We start from the raw sequence: 19,928 nt of genomic DNA, 5'->3' as shown, positions 1-19,928 counted from the left end.
TAGTTATATATATATATATATACACTTGTATACACTACCAGTCAAAAGTTTGGACACATTTTCTCATACAAGTGAATGGAAAAATGTGTCCAAACTTTTGACTGGTAGTATATATGTAAGTAGCGTTATATCAGAACATTTTCTATCAGGATTAAGTTTTAAATACTGGATAAACCATTGAAATAATAAGCTAAAAGTAATGTTAACAGTTAAAATAAGCTAGCCAAAAGTGTAAGCTAAAATGGATAACTAAACTTTTCTTTTAGCTAACTATTAAATTTTTTTTAGCTGTTTTAACGATATATCCACAACTTGTAGCTAACAGTTTGAACTTCTCTGCTCAATTGCTCACTACTTTTTCAATTTCGTTTACTCAAAACGGGATGTTCAGATTTTATGTGTGGATGTTTTTTATTAATTCAACTGCAATTTTTCTCCCCATAAACTTGAGAAGTACCCACTGTGGAACACGTACACTTAAAATCCCTGACCTAGAACACTCACATCCTGCCTTTAGGCTAACAACTTCAGTTTACTCAAATAGGTTAACTTCTACTTGGGTCAAAGTGTCTCTGGTTGCTTTAGGGCTGCAGTTCTTACTTGCCCCCTCTCTCTCTCTATCTCCTCTTCCCTCCAGGTGGTCCTTTTGAAGTGAGGCAGCACTCATTCTTCACGGAGGTGAACTGGAACAGCCTGCTGAGACAGAAGGCAGAGTTCATTCCCCACCTGGAGTCTGAGGAAGACACCAGTTACTTTGACAGTAAGTGTGCTGTTTGGGATCAGAGGCACCGACCGCAGATCCCTCTGAGCTTCGGAAAATCTTATTCATCAAAACAACTCAGGGACGTCTGAGTCAAGGCGCTCTTTTGCCACAACAACCTCATTAAGTCTCTTATGTTTCCAAGACGAAGAACAGTAAATGTCGAGAGGCAGTTGTTAGCATGATGCTCGTTTTTAAACTTTGATGACACAATTTAACACGAGCAGGGCGGCCTGAGTTTGGAGCTTTTTGCCCTTGTGTTCATAATAATGCCTCTTTTCACTGAATATTTGCCCATTGTAAACCTGATATGTTATTACCTTTCTTTTCTAGCTCGATCTGAGCGCTACCATCACGTGCAGTCGTACGACGAGGATGATGCCAACGACGATGAGCCCGTGGAGATACATCGCTTCTCATCCTGCTCCCCTCGCTTCAGCAAGGTCTCATTAAAACTTCTTCTCTTCTTAGCTGCACAAAGAATTCATCAGCCCTCATAACAATACAGCTGTAGCCCAAAATAATGTTGACTTCTCTCCTTGTGTGGACCTGCAGGTGTACAGCAGCATGGAGCATCTGTCCCAGCTGGAGCATAAACATCCTGGCGTGACTCTGAGGGAGCACAAGGTCCCGAGGGAGGAGCGAGTGGCCAAGAGAGAAAGCCTCGGCAGCTTCACCCTCAGGGACAAGAGCTGGAGGACCGGGTCTCCTGAGATGTACGTGAAGACAACAAGAAATAGTGCAGAAAGTCTTTCAGGTAACAGCACAAAAATAGAATTTCATCTAAGGTAACTTCATCCCCGCTTTTTCAGGAAGCGCTTGTCCTGCTCCGAGTCCTCCTTCACTGAGAGTGACTCCAGCCCACCGTCCGGGGCCCGAAGGCGCTTCTCCGCCCTCATGGACACACACCGCCTGGCCTCCCCTCTGGAAGTCGACTCTGAGCTGCCTGTCCCCAGCAGGCAGCCTCCAGTGAAGGCCAGGGGGGCGTCACTGGAGGGAGCCATGAGCGCCGTCACCTCTCAAAGCGATCAGAGACCGTTACTGAAAGACAGCAACGGGCTCACAGCTGGAGGTGAGACAGGATGAGATTTGTGAAACCTGTTTCTGATTACAATAAAAGATAAGAGCAGTTATTTATTGTTTGGTTTTATGTCACAGACAAGATTCTGAGACCTGCTGATGCATCAGTTCCCCTGCAAGGCAGTGCTGCTGTTCTGGGGCTCCCAGACCCACAGGGGCTCCGCGGGGCGGCGACCGACCTGGTGCTGCGGAGGGTTCGCCACCAGCAGCTCTCAGCTGAAGGAGAGAAACGTAACTCCCGGCCGGGAACCAAAGTCATCAAATCTGCTTCTGCTACCGCTTTGTCTGTCATCATTCCTGCCGGTTAGTGCAATACTTATATGACTGAATACTCGATTCTGATTGGTCAATTACAGCATTGTAAGACCTGCTATTTCTCTGTAGCAGACTTATAGCTGCAATGAGTCACTCCACCAAATAAGTCTGGTATATTTAAGTCTGTAAACCTCTGTAACCTTATCTATTTCCCTCTCTCCTCAGTGGAGCAACATGGCGCCTCCCCTCTCGCGAGCCCCATGTCTCCACGCTCGCTCTCCTCCAACCCGTCCTCCCGAGACTCTTCTCCCAGCAGAGACTACTCTCCCATGGTCAACGTCATCCACTCTCCAATCACCATCCACCGCTCTGGGAAGAAGTACGGCTTCACCCTCCGAGCGATCAGGGTTTACATGGGAGACAGTGACGTCTACAGCGTTCATCACATGGTCTGGGTGAGTGAACGCGGAGTTCTCTTTGGCTCTAATTAGCATGTCAATGTGGTTAAAGGAATATGTTTACTACTACAACCTCTGCAACTACTTCTACTTCCATTGATAATAATATAATAATGATCATTTTTAGGGCAGATTTCATATATCCAATGCAGCTTGAATAAACAAGTCAAAAGTGCCAAAAAGAAGCGTTAAAATCCAACTTAACAATATACAATTAGTAAAAGAAGTTACTAGTCAAGTCAAGAATTTTACACCATGTTGCCATAAAGTATGTTTTCTTACTGAAAGCATGTATAATAAAAAATAGAGTGGGCCAAATATGGAACCCTGTGGAACACCATGTGAAGTCTTTTAAAACATGCTTTGATCTTTGCTATACGATTCCATGTAAATGCATAAATCTGTCTAATCAAGTCCTTTGTTGTAATCGCAGCATGTGGAGGATGGAGGTCCGGCCCAGGACGCTGGACTCAGTGCTGGTGACCTCATCACTCACGTGAACGGGGAGTCCGTCCACGGTCTGGTCCATACTGAGGTGGTGGAGCTCATCCTGAAAGTGAGGACTGCCTACCTGCCTTATCCATTCATATACAATTTATCGAAGATGGTTCAGATAGAGTTATGCTTTTTTTAATCTACAGAGTGGAAACAAGGTGACAGTTACAACTACTCCATTTGAGAACACCTCCATAAAAGTGGGTCCGGCCCGCAAGTCCAGCTATAAATCCAAGATGGCACGCCGCAGCAAGAGGACGGCAGCCAAGGAGGGACAAGAGTGCGTTACTGCAAAAAACATGCACTTGGTTACCAAAATACATCATCTTACATGCTCTTCTTGTATTAATTCTCCTCTCTATAATTTACAGTAAGAAGCGCAGCTCCCTGTTTAGGAAAATCACCAAGCAGTCCAACCTGCTCCACACCAGCCGGAGCCTCTCCTCTTTGAACCGCTCGCTTTCATCTGGAGACAGTCTGCCAGGATCCCCCACACACAACCTCTCCGCCCGATCGCCAACCCAGAGTTACCGCTCAGCTCTTGAGTCTTCTTACCTGGGTCAGTATGGAAGGCCAAGAATACTAAATAATCACTTAGTTTGGCCAGAACGTTTTTGGATTTAAAATAGCTTTGCAGCAGTTTTTAACTTTCCTATGAGGGTGGAAGTTTCATGAAAATGTGCTTTGTGCACCTTTGACCCAACAGTGATGTCACAGTGTTCTGAAACACACTAAAGCGCTACAGCATCACTTCAACAGGCTTAGAAGTTTAAACACTTTATGTCAGCAAAAACGTGATTTGCAGGGTTGTTCATCTGCTCTTTAATCATCCTCTTTTTCATTGCTGTCCTGATCTGTTGCATGGTTTTTGGAAGAGCATGAATATTTCAAAAGTATAAGAACCAGAAGAGTGATCTTGTGATTGAACATTTTCCCTCCTCTCCTCAGGCACCTCCTCCCAGAGCAGCTCCCCAGCGTCCAGCACCCCCAACTCCCCTGCCGCCTCTCACCACATGAGGCCGAGCTCGCTGCACGGCCTGTCTCCCAAACTTCACCGCCAGTACCGCTCTGCACGCTGCAAATCTGCCGGCAACATCCCTCTGTCCCCCCTTGCTCACACCCCTTCCCCGACCACCTCCTCTCCTCCGCCTCTCAGCGGCCACACGGTGGGGAGCTCCAACACCACTCAGACGTTTCCTGCCAAGCTGCACTCCTCTCCTCCTGTCTCACGCCCTCGTCCCAAAAGCGCAGAGCCGCCCAGGTCCCCCCTGCTGCAGCGGGTGCAGTCGGCAGAAAAGCTGGGAGCCCCGATTCTGCCTTCTTCCTCGTCTTCATCATCCTCACCGTCTCCTCTGACAGGCGGGGTGTCGTTACGCAAGCATAGCCTGGAGGTGGCGCACGGGGACTACAGGAGGGAGTCCTTCCACTGTGAGCACAGCCTCCAAAGTCTGCTCGAGATGGAAGGAGAGAACGGACCTGCTCCTCCATCTCCTTCATCTTCTTCTTCACCCTCTCCTCCCATGGGAGGGGAGATCGGAGGCCTGAAGCCGGCTCGGAGGATGGGAAGACAGGAGTCACCGCTCAGCCGGGACACGCTGCTCACAACAAAGGAGAAAGACACCCAAACCACACCGTCTGAGCTCGCAGGGCAGCAAACTGAGAGCATGACCACTAAAGCTGAATCCAAGAGCCATGCTGCTGAAAGTAAAACAACAGCTGAGATCATAAAGAAAACCATGATTGTGTCTGCAGTGGAGACCAAGCCAAGTCCAGCTCTGGGTCTATCTGCTGCAGAGGCCAAGCTGAAGGCCGGAGACAAACCTCAAAGTGCAAGCAGCTCAAGTTCTGAGGCGACAGTCTGCAAGAGTAAACTCAGTGAGAAAATCTCGACGGCGAGCTCATCGAAGATCCAGCAGCCGGACAGTAAGCAGCAGAGTGCACAGACAGACAGCCGACCTGCAGCTAAAGCTCAGGAGAGCACTGAGGACAAAGTTAAAGCCACTGCAGGCACAGAGAAAGGAACCGTGCAGAAAGCATCGCCTGCAGAGCTGGCCAAGCAGCGTAAAGGCTCAGAGAGAGGAGAGAAGGGCGGCAGCGATAAAACAACAGAGACCACCAAGGTCAAAGCACCTGCACCTCCTGTTCCCACCCAGGTCCAAACCCACGCTGCAGCTCACGTCCCAGCCGCTGCCAGACCTAAAGCGGAGAAATTGTCCAGCAGTTACCGCGGCGCCAAGGAGGAGCGGGCCCACCTGGAGGTCCTGGAGGAGAATCCAGTGTCGCCCTCCTCTAACGCGGCGTCGCCCTTCTCCAGCAAGTCTCGCCAGATGTCTCCAGGCGATAAAGCCAGCTTCGTCACCCAGCTCACCAGCGTCGCCAAAACAGTGCTCGGGCCGATGAAGTCCGGATCGCAAGAAGGGGTCAAAGTCAAAGACTCTAAAGCAAGTGAGGAGAAGCGAGGAGGCGCGGCAGGGAAAGCAGAGGCTACGTCTGGAGGGGGCCGCCGGGGGGGTCAGACAGCGACCTCAGCGAGCGCCATGCAGTCCGATAAAGGAAACAGCCGCAGCTCCAAACATCACTGGTGATAAAAGAGCTTAAAAACACGTCAAACTCTCCCATGTAATGCCTTCTTCTGTAGCATCACACTGACATATCATGAATGGATGGGGGACTTAAATGAAAGAAACACCAAATAGATGAACAAAGATGCATCAGCCCTGTTGGAGAAAGTGTGCTCATGGTATCATATTGTAGGCCCGTGTATGTTCTGTATGTTCAAAATGTGTTGTATATAGAAAAGAAAATGTCTTAATGCATGTCTGACACTGTAAAAATGACAGAATATTTAAAAAAGACAAAGACCTAAAGGTAGTGATCACTGTGAACAACTTCTCAAGAACAGGTGAACTGTAAACGTTATGTGAACAAGCAGGATTCTGTCGTAAACGGGCATTAATAACATTTCCAGTGCCATCGTTTAGTTGAGCTAGAATAGTAAGAAAACAATACATACTGTATTCTCCTCAGTTACTGAAAGAGTTCAGGCTCGATGAGAATAAAAGACGTACTGGAAACTGGACCAAGACACCAAAATGCTCAAGAGATGGAATCAATTTGCTTCAGATCAGTTTAAGGGCTGAATTTCAGTGGGAAAGAAAGAGGTAGTTGAACTTGCACAGGGACACTATGCAATGTGTAATAACGCCACTTTTTTAGGTGTCCCCGATTATTTCGTTTACATTGTGCTCAAAAAGAAAAGAGAAGACGGGAAAGGGTTGCAATAAGCCGAGCAAACACCTTTAGTTTTAAATGTTTTACATTCATCGTAGTGAAATGTGCAATGATATATATCAGGCTGACAAAGTGTGTAAAGGACCACAGAAGTGGAAGTCGCACTACTTTTTTTTCTATTTCTGCAGATGTACGGTTTATTGTTTTATGTGAAGGAAAGTGCCAGTCTTTTTATTTAAAGATAATGTGATTTGTTTTGTTTACACTTAAATGTATAAAATGATATGCAATCCAACAGTGCCCAGTTCCATAAAACTGAGCGCCCTCGTCATGTGATCTAGCAGTAGAATACACACGAAGCCAGGGGTAGATAATGTTGAGAGCATCCTAGTGTTGAGGTCGTGTTTGTTCTTGTGTATCGCAGATAGATGATCTCTCAGACTTGTCTTAGACTGCCACCCTGTGGACGACATCACACGACACCAAGAGTCCTGATTTACAAAAAGAAAGATCCATTTCATACATTATTATTCTGTCACATTGTCACAACACATTTTAGTCAATTTCAGATGAGTTTTTCAACCTGCAAAGTCTTTATTCCAGCCATTAATACATAGTGATGATCAGACATTAACCCCATTTCTGACCATTAAACATCTGTGTTTTAGTGTGTGATGTAAGAATATTGCACTTTCTTTTGTGTCAAATATTTTTATTTACTTGTCCTATATATTTATTTTATTGTTTGTTCTATTTATTAAACTTTTTTATTTATTCAAACTTTTTTACATATCATCAGTTGGTGAATTTCTGCTTTACTACTGAAATTAGCTATTTATACATTTTACATTTAGACTTAGAAATCTACCAAATCTGTGTGGCAACCCCCATAGTGTGCGATTTTGAAGCTGTCATTCCATATGTCAGGAGTTGTAATAATGCTGTCATTTGTCCAAGTCCTTTTTTTTTTAACAGCTATCGCTGACTGTTGTTGTCCATTTCATTGCTGAATATTTAATAGCCACTGTTGTGAAAACCAATGCAAAAAAAGCCTATAGTGCAGAAATGTAATAAAATGCAGAGAAATCCCTGTTTTGGTCTGATTTTCTTGAGCTAGAACAACATGAAATGTGATCAGACTGAAGGATAACCTGAGGCTCGCTCTGATTGGTCCTCTGTTGACCAATCGCAGCAGTGCAAACACGTAACGAGTATAAACAGGAAGTAAATGCAAATTCGTTGCGCTGCTCTTTTTCGATGATTTTCTGCAGCTTCTTTGATTCAAACGACACGAAAACAGACAGGAAACTTCAGTGAAAATCATACAATGAATTTCTTAAATTAAAGGAGACACAGTGACGACGCTTAAATTAAGGTAAAACAATAAAATCACTGTCATTCTTGGGTAATTTCATAAATCCTTTCATTTTAGCTGCAAGACATAGACTGAGTTTGGATGCCTTTAAAGTTAGTTTGTAGAAATCAGAAAATGATAATTGTAATACGTTTGGTCGCATACGTCTGATCGTAAAATGAACAATTTATGTATTTTTTCGACGCTACTTTTCGCGTCATTGTAAGTCAAGTAAGTTGATGTTTGAGACGTAGGCTACTTATCTTTCTGAAACTATCACAAAGTCTGCATGATATGTGTTTTTTAAATCAACATCGATCTAGGGTGGCATGTTATTCAATATTCCTGGAGACTAGGACAAATGGCGAACTTATGTGTTACGTTGTTAAACGAGAACTGTATTTTCTCGCTCTACAAACATGTAGTAGACTAAGTATCGCGTACTAAAGAAAGTGAATGCGGATGTGTGAGATAAATATAGAAGCAGGTTCATTACAGAAGGACCACATGAGTTCAAAATATTGCCACTTCTATTTTTGTTTCAGATTTTCTTATTCATTTTTCATGTGGGTTTTTTAATTATTGCGTTTGAACATGGAAAAGAATGGAAACCGTTTCAGCTATGTGGAAACTAAGTGCGAATGATAATTTGAGACACTTGGACTTATTTTATTCCCATTTTAAGCTATGTACTTCTACTCTATACATCTCAGAGGAAAATATTGTACCTTTTACTTCATTATTTTTCATTATATTTATCAGACAGCTTTAGTCTCTAGTTGTTGATTTAGATTGAGATTTTATCGAAAAATATTATATATTTATTGAATACCTGGGGTTCCAGCCTTATTTGGAATTTGACCAATAACATGGTTAGGGTCATATTGATCCATTTAAACAACAGTTTTAGGCCCAGAGAAGGGATCTATCTAATATTTGTTTCCCATTTCATTAACCATCACACGACCACTCAGATCAAATCTTGTTGTGACCTTTTGAAGAGGAGCCTTACTCATGAGTTGAACTAAAATACACATGTAGTCGTATTAACAATCTAATAATATTATATCTAATATTTCACTCACAGGAGCCATTTTTTTCTGCAGAATGAATACTAACTGAATTACTTTTACACTATGAACTTTTATTGTGCTTTTGTAGCAATTTATTCCACGTATTGCCCTGTTTCTGATCTGGACCTTGAGACTGTAATATAGTTTGAATTTAAACACATTTTGGTGATATGATTTCTTTACTGTAACATTTTCAATTCAGGACGTTAAACTTTAATGAAGTACTTTACATTGTTATTTTTTTACTTGAGTTAAGTTTGTAAAGTTACGCTGCTGACATACAGTACACTTTACCCCCAGCGTGTTGCAGTAATCCTGTATGTACTAATGTTCAGTTTAAGAGAGAGCAGGACAAATGTGGGTGAGAACAGTCTGCCAATAACCTCCTGCTTCAACTAAAGCAGCATATCTGAAATTCCTTGAGTCACACGGTGCAGTCACATGGCTTCCCTCTTTAGTTACTCTCACAGCAAATTATTAAGTTAGCTGTACTTGACATTAACCCATCAGTTCCAGCGCCAAACCTGCGTCAAAGCTGAATAATTGACTTCAGTTTACTGCGTCATCCATCAGGGTTTTTGTGTCACATGTATAAAATGTTGTTTTATGTTCCCTTTAACTCGGCACAGGCTGCTATGGAGATAAGGAGCACATTCTCACGCTTGTTATGAATCCCAGCTCCTCGTCAGCTTGCTGTGAGGGCCAGTCCCCTGAGGATGACCTGACTGAAGACTGGCTCTTCCTCTCCTCTGAGTATGCTGAGCCACAGCACCTGGAAGAGAGCCCTGTGGAGCAGGAGGCAGAAGATGGAGGCAAACTCAAATCCAAGTTGGTCTCAGCATGGAACAGTGTCAAATATGGTGTGTGTTATCTCTTTGGTGTCATAACTACACGGCGTGTACAGACATGTTTTTTTTTTTGTGAGATAAAACTGTTTCTCTGTCCCCTGTATCGCGTCAGGCTGGTCCTTGAAGCAGAAATCCAAATTCAGCAAGAGCTCTCCTGTGATCATGCTCGGAGAGTCCTATGAGCTCAAGGATCAAGGTGAGGCCTTGTACAACCTGAAATGAAACCTGAGACTCTTAAAGGAAGTGAGCGATTTTTAATTCAAGCTCTGCGACTGTTTCAGGGGACAGAGAGCGTTTCCGTCGCTCCTTCACGTCCCTCCTGTGGTTGACGTACAGACGGGGTTTCCCTCCGCTTGCAGGTGCCTCTCTGACCACCGACAGCGGCTGGGGTTGTGTTCTGCGGACGGGGCAGATGCTGCTGGCACGAGGCCTCCTGCTGCACCTGATGCCACCAGGTGACAACACTTCAGCACACTGCAATTTAGTTCAATACCTGAATATGATTGATTTTTAAATTGTGTCGTGCATGAAAAAATGCCCAGCCTGAAACAAGATTACAAGACACCATATTTTAGTAAAATAAGGGACCAGAAACCAAAGTAGTCAAATAGATTACAGAAATAATATCAAAGAAATAAAACATCCCACTGAAATGGAAGGTGCCATATTTCAAGGTTTAACAACTTATGATAATTATAATTGATGATGCTAACTAACTAGTTACAGACAAATAATCGAAAAGAGCTAGCATTAGCAATAAACCACTTCCGAGCTAACATTACTGTTAACTAGCTCACAGTACTGTAAGATACCGAACATTACTGATAACTAGCTATCATTACTTTAAAATTCATAACATTACTGTAAGCTAGCTAACATTACTGATAACTAGCTAACATTACCGTAAGCTAGCCAACATTACTGATAACTAGCTAACATTACTGTAAGCTAGCTCACATTACTGTAAGATAGCTTACATTATGATAACTAGCTAACATTACTGTAAGCTAGCTCACATTACTGAAAGATACATAACATTACTGTAAGCTAGCTAACATTACTGTAAGATAGCTTACATTATGATAACTAGCTAACATTACTGTAAGCTAGCTCACAGTACTGTAAGATACATAACATTACTGTAAGCTAGCTAACATTACCGTAAGCTAGCCAACATTACTGATAACTTGCAAACATTACCGTAAACTAGCTAACCTTGCTAATAACTAGCTAGAATTGCTGTAAACTAACAGTACTGATAAATAGCTAACATTACTGTATACTAGCTATCAGCACTGTGAGAGCTTAGATTGCTATAAACTAATTTATATTACCGTGGAAATTAAACCTATTTCTATTCTACTGTTTGACATCTAATGGTAATTTTAGCTGTTAACTGGTTGACAGCTCGCTTTTGTCAAACAACAGTTATCAGATATGTTGTTTTACCTTCAAATATGGCCCTACGACTTGAAATATTTTACACAGCAGTACAACTTTAAAACAGCAGTTTAGTTTTACCACTCCGAGTGTGATGTCAAGAGAAAAAAGGCCACAGAGGAAACAAAGCAGCCTTTCCAGGACACGATAAACCCATTTCTAGTGGATATCTGGGGCCTTATTTTAGTCGCATTGTATTTTACTCACATTTTGTCATCTTGACGTCATTTTGAGGTTGGACTTGGTCGGCGAGCCAACATGCGGTCAAAGATGACATGGACCTCCCGGTGAGCACAGAGCGAGGACTGTATTCAGAGGAAGAGACGGATAAGAGGGCTCGAAAACTGAGCTTGGATTCCCGCCTGGACAGACCGATGGAGGCTTCGCACAGACGGGTGGTGAAGTGGTTTGCAGACCATCCTACGGCCCCCTTCGGGATACACCAGCTGGTGGAGCTGGGTAAAAGCTCAGGGAAGAAGGCCGGGGACTGGTATGGACCTTCTATTGCGGCGCATATCCTCCGGTGAGACATGAAGTGATGAGTTCAGTTAACCTTCCCAGCTTTTATTAAGATGTAACATCCAAACTTTGATCATATTTTATTCCAGGAAAGCTGTGGCGGCCTCCGCAGACGTTCCAAATCTAGTCGTATATGTTGCACAGGATTGCACCAGTGAGTGATGTCTTTCATCAGTGTGTTTGATCTCTCTTTTTATGGGCTCACAGCTGTACAACTAGAGAGATAAATTCGTACTTCAGGCTTATTTAAAAGCATTAATGCTGGTATCAGTATGTCACTGTCTCTTCTATCTGTCTGTGTTTTCAGTCTATTTAGAGGACGTGAAGCGGTTGTGTGAGCGGCCTTCTCCTCAGTCCTGGAAGTCTGTCATCGTCCTTGTTCCTGTGCGACTCGGAGGACAAGATCTCAACCCCTCCTACATCACTTGCGTCAAAGTATTCAGACAATATTGAATGTTTTTACTCCCTCTGTGTGTCCTGTGTAAACTGAGTAGTTTATAGGGAAGCGTTTAACACCAGTGGCTTTCAAAGTAGTAGTGGAGGAATCCCTGTTCTATAGCAGGCAAACAATGAGTATCTTAAAGGTACTGTTCCTCTCCACAGAAACTCTTGACGTTACAGTGCTGCATTGGAATCATCGGGGGCAAACCAAAGCACTCTCTGTTCTTCGTTGGCTTCCAGGGTACGTGCAGCACAGTGTACATCATAACTACGCTCTCAGCTGTTTCATGTCAGTCCTTTCACTCTACTTTTTTGCTGTTGAAAAGATGACCATCTGCTGTACTTGGACCCTCACTACTGTCGGCCCACAGTGGATTTAACCAAGCAGAACTTTCCCTTAGAGGTAAGAGGAAGTAACCTTTCTCATCTTCTGCTTTCCCTTTTGTCTCGTTTCCTGGTGTGACAGCTGTGACACACGGAGATAATGAGTCCTGTGCTAGTTTTTCACCTCACCATTGATTTATTTTTAGAAAAAGACTCAAGTTTCAGTCAGAAGGACCTTTTCTTAAGGCCTATCAATCATAAAGTGACACACTGCTTAAAGTGATAACATTTCAGTTTCATTCTCTTATGGTGATAAACGGTAATTGCAGGAGCACACTTCCCAGATATCCAGACAGTGCTGCATGTGTGACGTCCACGGTTGGCTCCGGTTGTAACTCTTGATTTTCCTGGCTGACGGTCGCTTTCCTTTTCAGACTGTTTGCTTCATCTGAGCGTCGAGTTTGTTTCTTTTTCTTTGGATTTTCACTTCTTGTTGAAGTTGTATCTGTAGTCATCCATCTTTTCTTTGTTTGTTCAGCCACAGTAGATTACTGTTTACTCACAACACTTGCAGAGAGCGGAAAAGCAGCCGCTTAGCTCCGCCTACCCTCTCTGGCAGACCAACCACTGCTGGCTGATGGAAATGCAAAGGCTTTCATCAGTGGGCTCAATCACCGTTGTGTTAGACTGAACAGACATTTATTTACATGAAAATCTTTGGGATTTTTACTTCAAGCTAACAGTTTGTCTATTGCTTTTAGGTGTTTCTTTTACTGTAAGCCAATTAAACCATTCTCTAACTAACTAACTATTTACACTGTTTAGTTTGCTATCTGAACTGTTACAGTGTAGACGTCTCTGTGCAACTGAGACAATCATTTATTTTCGTCCAACTTGTAATCTTTTACTTTGAGCTATAAACCATTGATCCTTTTTGTTGTTACAATTTTAACTGTTTCTCCACCTTTTGATGTTTAAACCACTTTATCCGTTACTGTTAGCAACTTAAACCATTATCCATTTAGCTAACGATCTCAGCTGTTTAATTTAGTCATCTGTTTTATACATTTATCCGTTACTGTTAGCTGACTGTTCAGGCTTCTCTCTGTGATTTCAAACTGTCATTCAATCTTTTTACTTTTTAAAACCCTTAATGCTATTTATTAATTATCAAGTAAGTAAGTTAAGTTTATCTATATAGCGCTTTTCACAGACATACATAGGTCACAAAGTGCTTTACATTGACATCACATACAGAGATATGAAACATGACCGATACGACGCCATATAAGCCACACAAATAAAAGCGTACACGGTTTAAAACCCAAAATACACAGTACAATAACAATACGTGGGTTGCCAGATGCCGGTCTATACAGGTATGTTTCTATGTTTTAGGATGTGGGCAAAGCAGTCCAAAGTTTGGGTGCTATGGCCTGAAAAGCTCCATCACCGCTGGTCTTAAGGTTGGTGCGTGGAAGAGAAAGCAAATTTAGCATGCTTGACCTGAAGGGGGTGAGTTGACAGATAGGGGTGAATAAGTTCAGCCACATATTCTGGGGCCTGACCATGAAGGGATCTGTGAGAGAGAATGAGAAGTATGAACTGGAGTCTAAATGCAACAGGGAGCCAGTGAAGGGATCGAAGTATGGGAGTGACTTTGATCGTACCCTTGCGGCAGCATTCTGTACAGACTGCAGGCAGTGAAGAGAGAGAGCATTACAATAATCAATGCGTGATGATTCATGTATCCGTTAAGACCTTTGTGCACGCTTATTAACTAGTTTCCTCCCCTTTCCAAGGAGACCACGTCCTGATTAGTATTCTTGTCTTTTGCTTCGCAGTCATTTCACTGTAAATATCCCAGGAAGATGTCTTTCTCTCGCATGGATCCCAGCTGCACCATTGGATTCTATGCTAAAGGCCAGAAGGACTTTGAATCAGTGTGCACAGCTGTAAACGAGGTATGTGACTGGTTTATCTCTGCTCAGGGAACGTTTGGCTGTGAAGCTTCAGGACAGTTTAATCAGATGTGTCTCAAACATTAAGAAGGTAGTACCTGTCTCTGAATGGTCCCTGAACTGGTTCTTGTGTCTCCCACAGGCTCTCTCCACGTCTGCAGGGACGTACCCCATGTTTATTTTTGTAGAAGGAAGAAGTCGGGTGGAAGACGAGGGAAACAGAACATCCACCAACAACATCACGTACATCCAGAGGAAGAGCGAACACAGGAAAGTCGTCCCCAGCAACAGCCTGGACGAGTTTGTTCTGTTGTGATCGTGAGGAGGTTTGAACAGTCATTAACAATCACGATTTACTGTGACAGGTAAAGTGAGTTAAAGCGCAGAGCGTACGAACAAACAATCCACATGAAGTAACCTCAGGGTCTCTCTCAGTGAAGAGTAGTCGGGTATAATAATCACACTGTGTTTTATTGCTGTTTTCTGCTTGTTTGTGTTTTTATTTATTGTTTTAAGAAGAGAAAATATAAATACTATATCAGTTTGTCTTTTTAGTTAATCTATTAAACAGAGTATAAACAGAATAATCACATATCCCAGGGAGTAACGTAAGGCAAGTATCACAATAAGATACACAGTCTTCCACTGTTAAATGTCAAGGGACAAGATGTGCTTACTTTCAGTAGGTCCGAAAATTAGATCTCCGTAAACATGTGACTCACATGAGAAGCACGGAGCTGGAGAAGTCAGATGTAGTGTACTGTATGGTTATTGTACTGTGGCTGGCAAAGGTCGACATATACTGACATTTTCTCATGAGCTGGGATGTTTCTGCTGTCTCCTATATGAATAAACAGTTTCTGATCAACAAAGAACTCAGTTGTTATTCTGTTGTACATATTTTATGAGGTGTGGTTTTGATTTTAGTGCTGCTGTTTGAGCCTTTAGGGGATGTGTGACGATTACTTAAATATGCAAGGGAGAGAGAATCTTATTTTTTAGGAAAGTCCTCTGCAGTGTTTATATGTTTTAAGACTTTTTGACAAAAAAATCTGCAATTCCCCCAAATATCTAGAACAAAATACTTGGGGTAAACATATCATTGGGCTGCACGGTGGTACAGTGGTTGGTGCTGTTGCCTCCTAGCTAGAAGACTCCTGGTTCCAATCCCAGTTCGGACGTAGCGGGCCTTTCTGTGTGGAGTTTGCAAGTTTCTCCCCGTGCACACGTGGGTTCCCTCCAGGTGCTCCGGCTTCCTCCCACAGTCCAAAGACATGCTCGTTAGGTTCACTGGTGGCTCTAAAATTGCCCGTTGGTGTGAGTGTGAATGGTTGTCTGTCTCTGCACATAATGATCTGCATAGCGTCACTCCGTCCTCCTTAGGTCTGAAAACGTGTTGTTCAGCCTGTCCTTGGTACACTGCAGTTTAGCAGACAGGTCCAGCCATGGAGATGACTGCTGATGTTGTCCCTGATATGTCTTGTAGCACATGAAGAACACCACATGGAGATGTCTACAAAGTTAAACACTTGATTTTCACTGGAAAGTTCATTTTTCACAAGTTTAAGCTCCCTTTATTATCAGGATACTCCTCAAACTTGCAGCAATATCAACTGAACATAGTGTCTTGTGCAAATAAGCATTAGTTAGCATAAGATAGTGAACATAGTAAACATCATATCTTCTTTGCAGCAGCATGTTGGCAGGCTGAGGTTTGCTTTTAGGTCAGAGCATCACTGTGCATGGCTGTGGACTCTCCCTCTTGTTAAATAAGCGCTACTTAGTGGTTACAGGAACTAAGAGTGCTAATGTGTGAGCTGGGCCCACGCCAGAATCAAACCTGCTGCTGCTAATGGGCTTAAGGGTTTCAACATCATCACTCCAGAGTCAATGATAAAAAATATAATTCTGAGTTTGTAAAAGTACAAACATACCATGATCCCCCCGAAAAATAAACAATATTCTCTTCAGCAAAAATACACAACCTTCCTTCACATCCAGTACATCTACTTTTGTACAGCCCTTTACACGCATTACTCTGTAGGCACAGCTCTCATGTCTCGACCATACTGCTGGAAATACAGATGGGTGTGATACTGAAGTTCAGGCAGTACTAGACGAGTACAGAATCCCTGCTCCTGCTTGGTCAGGTTCTTCCGTATCTGATAACCCAAGATGGTGACTGTATCAGTCTGCCAAGGTCTTACTAAATCCTCCAGCTCCACAGGGTGCACTCCCTTCCTGGCCACACATTTCTGTCTAATTCTGTCAATGGTTGCCCTCAGTAGAGCCACCTCGCTGTTCAGCCTCTCCAGCCCATACTTTTCTACTTTCTCCAAGAAGAGCTGAAGGAAAAAGTCATAGAGCAGCACGTCCAAGCTGTTCCAGGTGCTGATTTTGACTTGGGTGTCATCATCTAGCGGACTAACATCCTGATGGGAGCGAACGTTAAGGTAGACATATGCTAGTTCCTCAAGCTCCAGATTCAGCAAACCCCCAAGGAGGATCAGGGACTCGTCAAAATGCTCGGCTATCATAACCAGCTGGAAGGTGTCCTCCAGCAGAGCCAGGTCAGTCCGCCAGGTAGAGTTCCACTGCTGGTTGTCGAGACCTAAATCAAAGCTCATTGGGTTCTTTCCCAGGCCATTTCCAGGCTCTTCCGGGTCCCAGAATGCATCTGGGGAGTCCAGGAAAAGAGACAATGCCGATTTGTGCCCTGATGTCTCTGCGACCTTTTTGGCTAAAATGAAAGCAGGAACAGTGGAGGTGTAATAAGAGAAAACAGACTCAAATGTCCTGAGAGGTTCACGCAGGATGGTGATGTAGATGGCGTTTTGTGGCATCACTTGTTTCAGCTGCCCAACATCCAGACGCATGTTGCTGCAAAGGAGGTCATACTGAGAGGAGCCATCGGGTAACTCGTCCACAAATTTTGCCCTGAATCTGAAACCAGGACAAGGAAAGACATTCAGAATTTTACTTCAACAATTACACCACACTACTGAACACCAGAACCATTATTCAGATATACTATCTTACTATATTCACAAGTCAATTTTCCTCAATTGTTTTGCTCGGGAAGGGAAGCTGAAATGCACCTCTAGCTAATATCACACAACAGCATTTAACCCTTATTGTCGTTTGATAGTTACAAGATACGATAGAAGGTGTAAATTCTGAGCTTACAGTATTATTTGGCTAACTTTATTTTACATTAATTTACAGCTTAGCTAGTCAGCATAACCCTAAGCTAGCTTAAAGTAATGTTAGCAATCAACCAAACCGTTAGCTAGTTACTGTTAACTTGCAAACACGTAAAAGAAGCCATTAACTATGGTCAGAGAACTGCTTATGTTAGCATTCAACCACTCTTTAGCTAACATTACCATTTGATAGTGTTACAGGCATCTATTCTGAACTCTAAGTAATAAAATTGAGCTAACTCTATTAGAAATTAACTTACAGCCTAACTATTTAACATTAATCTCAGCTAGTTTAAAGTATTGTTAGCTAAACGGTAATTTTATCTAGGATTTGGTTGATTGCTTACAAATATAAGAACCCATTAGCTACAGTTAGAGAACAGCAAATGTTAGCATTTAACCACTTTTTAGCTATCATTACCGTTTGATAGTGTTGTAAGATATGATAGAAAAGGTGTAAATTTTGACCCCACAGTAATATTATTATTATTAACTGTATCTTAATGACCTTAAGGCTAAACTAGTTAACCCTAAGCTAGCGTTAAGTATGTCATGTAATGTATATTAATAATATTAGCTAGGATTTGCAGCATTTGAGCGTGATGTCAAAGGAAAATGGCTGTCATGTGAATATGGTGTATAGTTCTTCGTACTTGTCTGGGTAGTTGAACTGGTAGGTGTGATGAGGGAAAGCAAATGTGGCTTTGTCCCGTTCTCCCATGCGGAACAGCAGATTCTGGACCGTGCTGCTTCCTGTTTTGTGTGTTTTGAGGAAAACGACAGCAGGAGTTTGTGTCCTTGGCTTCATTATTTTCAAAAAACTGCCGTCCTTTGGAGTGTCGCTTCTTCTTTTGCGGTCTTGGTGCAGGTTGTCGGGTCTAGAGAAGCCAGGATTGGCAGCTGGTTGCGCTCTATCCTTCACTGGCTTCTTAGTCCAACCTTTGTGTCTACCATGGCGGCTTCGGAAAGAAAAGAAAATACAAGGATTCAGCAAAATTATCCATATTAATATACATAATATGGTGCCAACTGCTGTGGTGCAATTTTATTCCTATACAGTCACGAAAAAGATTCCAACTGCAGATGGATGTGAGTTGTATGGTGTAACTTACCTTGAATGCTGCAACAAATGAGTACCTACAAGTATGAGCAGACAGGTAACCCCTAAGGTCAACATGAGACCCGAAACCCGGTATCTCCAGAGCTGGCTGGCCAGCCGGCGGATGGTCATTTCTCAGCAGTCCAGTCTGACCAGATTGTGTCTTTTGGTGGCTTTCTCTTTGCCAGCATTCTGTGAAGAGCAGTGGACTGTCCACTCTGCAGATTAAAGCCACTGACAGACCTTTGACCTGACCTTCTTAAGCTGATCAGTCCCTGTCAAAGGGCGACCAGCTTGCAGCAGTAAATAAGAGTTAATCATGGAAAATAACATATGGACATTTAGAAAATTACCACATAATATTGAGAATGATGGTGGACCCTTTAAAGATAAAAAATAACACAATGTATGAGCTTTTTGGGTTGTAAATATATGTACACAGTCGATAACTATGTGGAATACTATATAGCAAGCCTATTAAATTACTTTTTAAATTGGATATTTTAAACAAAATAAAACGCCAAGGAGCCAGGCATGTTCATTTTTCAGTCTAAGCTGTAAAGCTATGAAACATAATGTGTTGCACCTTTGTATCTTTAGAAGACCAGAAGGAAGTTTAAATAAACACATGGTTGCATTTAGCATATTTAGGGCCTGTGTCCACTAACCATTTTTAGTGCTGGCGGCACCCACAACCTCAATTTCAGAGCACTTCTCACCGGCACTTACTGTTGCTAGGTTATGAGTTGTGTTTTAAATTGCTCTGTATGCTTAATATTTGCTTTTATACAAGAAATTGTTACAAAAAACTTTTAAACAATGGAAAGGAATCGTGTCCTGGCATTAGCAGCATCTCTATCCTCCAAAATACGGAAGGATCAGCTTCTCTTCCGCCATTGTTGTTGACAATGTTGATAACAGAAGTCCCGCCCCTTCTTAATTTTGATTGGTCGGTGAGGGAGAAGTGACATTGACAAAAGTTGCTGTGAGCACAGCAACACAAAAACAGCTGATGCTGAGGGTGTTTTTGTGCTGAGGTTTTGTATAGAAAATAGGTGCTGCCAGCACAAAGCATGCAGTTAGTGGACACAGGCCCTTATTCAGTTTAACTATCTTTAGTTATATCTGCTTAAATAGCCTGTTAAGCAAAAGTCTTTTAATAAAATAAAACTGAGATCTTTAATAGGGCACATTTTGGGCTTGGATAGGCACCAAATGTGCTTTGTCCGACCCTGGTAGTACCAATTCAAAGTAGTAGAGTTCAGGAGAGCCAAGTACAGCCAAAACCGTGTTCAGTGGAAAAGCTGCTTATGGCATCAACGCACAAGCACACACACACACACACACACACACACACACACACACACACGGTGGTGTTGCAAAGAGT

The 19,928-nt window shown here is 42.7% G+C and overlaps 3 protein-coding genes across 3 annotated transcripts in view; 2 read left to right on the top strand and 1 right to left on the bottom strand.

Moving 5' to 3' along the window:
* mast1b (microtubule associated serine/threonine kinase 1b) overlaps positions 1–7,362 on the top strand; it is a 46,054-nt gene extending 38,692 nt beyond the window's left edge. Inside the window, exons 18-27 of the mRNA XM_069675746.1 lie at positions 638–760; positions 1,094–1,203; positions 1,316–1,476; positions 1,573–1,832; positions 1,919–2,143; positions 2,321–2,550; positions 2,987–3,109; positions 3,195–3,328; positions 3,420–3,607; positions 3,997–7,362. Coding sequence (XP_069531847.1) covers positions 638–760; positions 1,094–1,203; positions 1,316–1,476; positions 1,573–1,832; positions 1,919–2,143; positions 2,321–2,550; positions 2,987–3,109; positions 3,195–3,328; positions 3,420–3,607; positions 3,997–5,633 — 3,191 coding nt within the window. The 3' untranslated portion in view covers positions 5,634–7,362. The remainder of the gene's footprint in view (positions 1–637; positions 761–1,093; positions 1,204–1,315; positions 1,477–1,572; positions 1,833–1,918; positions 2,144–2,320; positions 2,551–2,986; positions 3,110–3,194; positions 3,329–3,419; positions 3,608–3,996) is intronic.
* Positions 7,363–7,503: 141 nt separating this feature from the next.
* On the top strand, positions 7,504–15,114 carry LOC138604075 (cysteine protease atg4da). Its single transcript, XM_069675911.1, has 11 exons — positions 7,504–7,654; positions 9,336–9,566; positions 9,667–9,750; positions 9,836–10,009; positions 11,229–11,517; positions 11,603–11,667; positions 11,821–11,948; positions 12,117–12,195; positions 12,281–12,357; positions 14,123–14,242; positions 14,382–15,114. Exons 2-11 carry the CDS (start codon positions 9,374–9,376, stop codon positions 14,553–14,555), a joined length of 1,383 nt encoding a protein of 460 aa, XP_069532012.1. The 5' UTR covers positions 7,504–7,654; positions 9,336–9,373; the 3' UTR covers positions 14,556–15,114.
* Positions 15,115–16,272: 1,158 nt separating this feature from the next.
* Positions 16,273–18,673, bottom strand: LOC138604008 (galactosylceramide sulfotransferase). Its single transcript, XM_069675808.1, has 3 exons — positions 18,555–18,673; positions 18,096–18,401; positions 16,273–17,182 (listed from the first exon to the last, which is right to left on the bottom strand). Exons 1-3 carry the CDS (start codon positions 18,671–18,673, stop codon positions 16,273–16,275), a joined length of 1,335 nt encoding a protein of 444 aa, XP_069531909.1.
* Between the last annotated feature and the right edge of the window lie 1,255 nt (positions 18,674–19,928).

Source organism: Semicossyphus pulcher, unplaced genomic scaffold (assembly GCF_022749685.1).
Source record: "Semicossyphus pulcher isolate SPU_LCO1_2020_fin unplaced genomic scaffold, fSemPul1.0.p SCAF_25, whole genome shotgun sequence".
Classification (NCBI taxonomy): Eukaryota; Metazoa; Chordata; class Actinopteri; order Labriformes; family Labridae; genus Semicossyphus; species Semicossyphus pulcher.
The sequence above is the reverse complement of the archived record's forward strand: the minus strand, read 5'-3'. Positions and strand labels throughout refer to the sequence as shown.

What these genes read in the sequence shown, in the direction of transcription:
- LOC138604075 (XM_069675911.1), top strand. Translation starts at nt 9,374, where the DNA reads ATGAATCCCAGCTCCTCGTCAGCTTGCTGTGAGGGCCAGTCCCCTGAG. An exon ending in CTATGAGCTCAAGGATCAAG is followed by an intron (nt 9,751 to 9,835) that starts GTGAGGCCTTGT and finishes CGACTGTTTCAG; the next exon opens with GGGACAGAGAGCGTTTCCGT. An exon ending in TGTGCACAGCTGTAAACGAG is followed by an intron (nt 14,243 to 14,381) that starts GTATGTGACTGG and finishes TGTCTCCCACAG; the next exon opens with GCTCTCTCCACGTCTGCAGG.
- LOC138604008 (XM_069675808.1), bottom strand. Translation starts at nt 18,673, where the DNA reads ATGACCATCCGCCGGCTGGCCAGCCAGCTCTGGAGATACCGGGTTTCG. An exon ending in CATTTGTTGCAGCATTCAAG is followed by an intron (nt 18,402 to 18,554) that starts GTAAGTTACACC and finishes TTCTTTCCGAAG; the next exon opens with CCGCCATGGTAGACACAAAG. An exon ending in CAGTTCAACTACCCAGACAA is followed by an intron (nt 17,183 to 18,095) that starts GTACGAAGAACT and finishes TCCTGGTTTCAG; the next exon opens with ATTCAGGGCAAAATTTGTGG.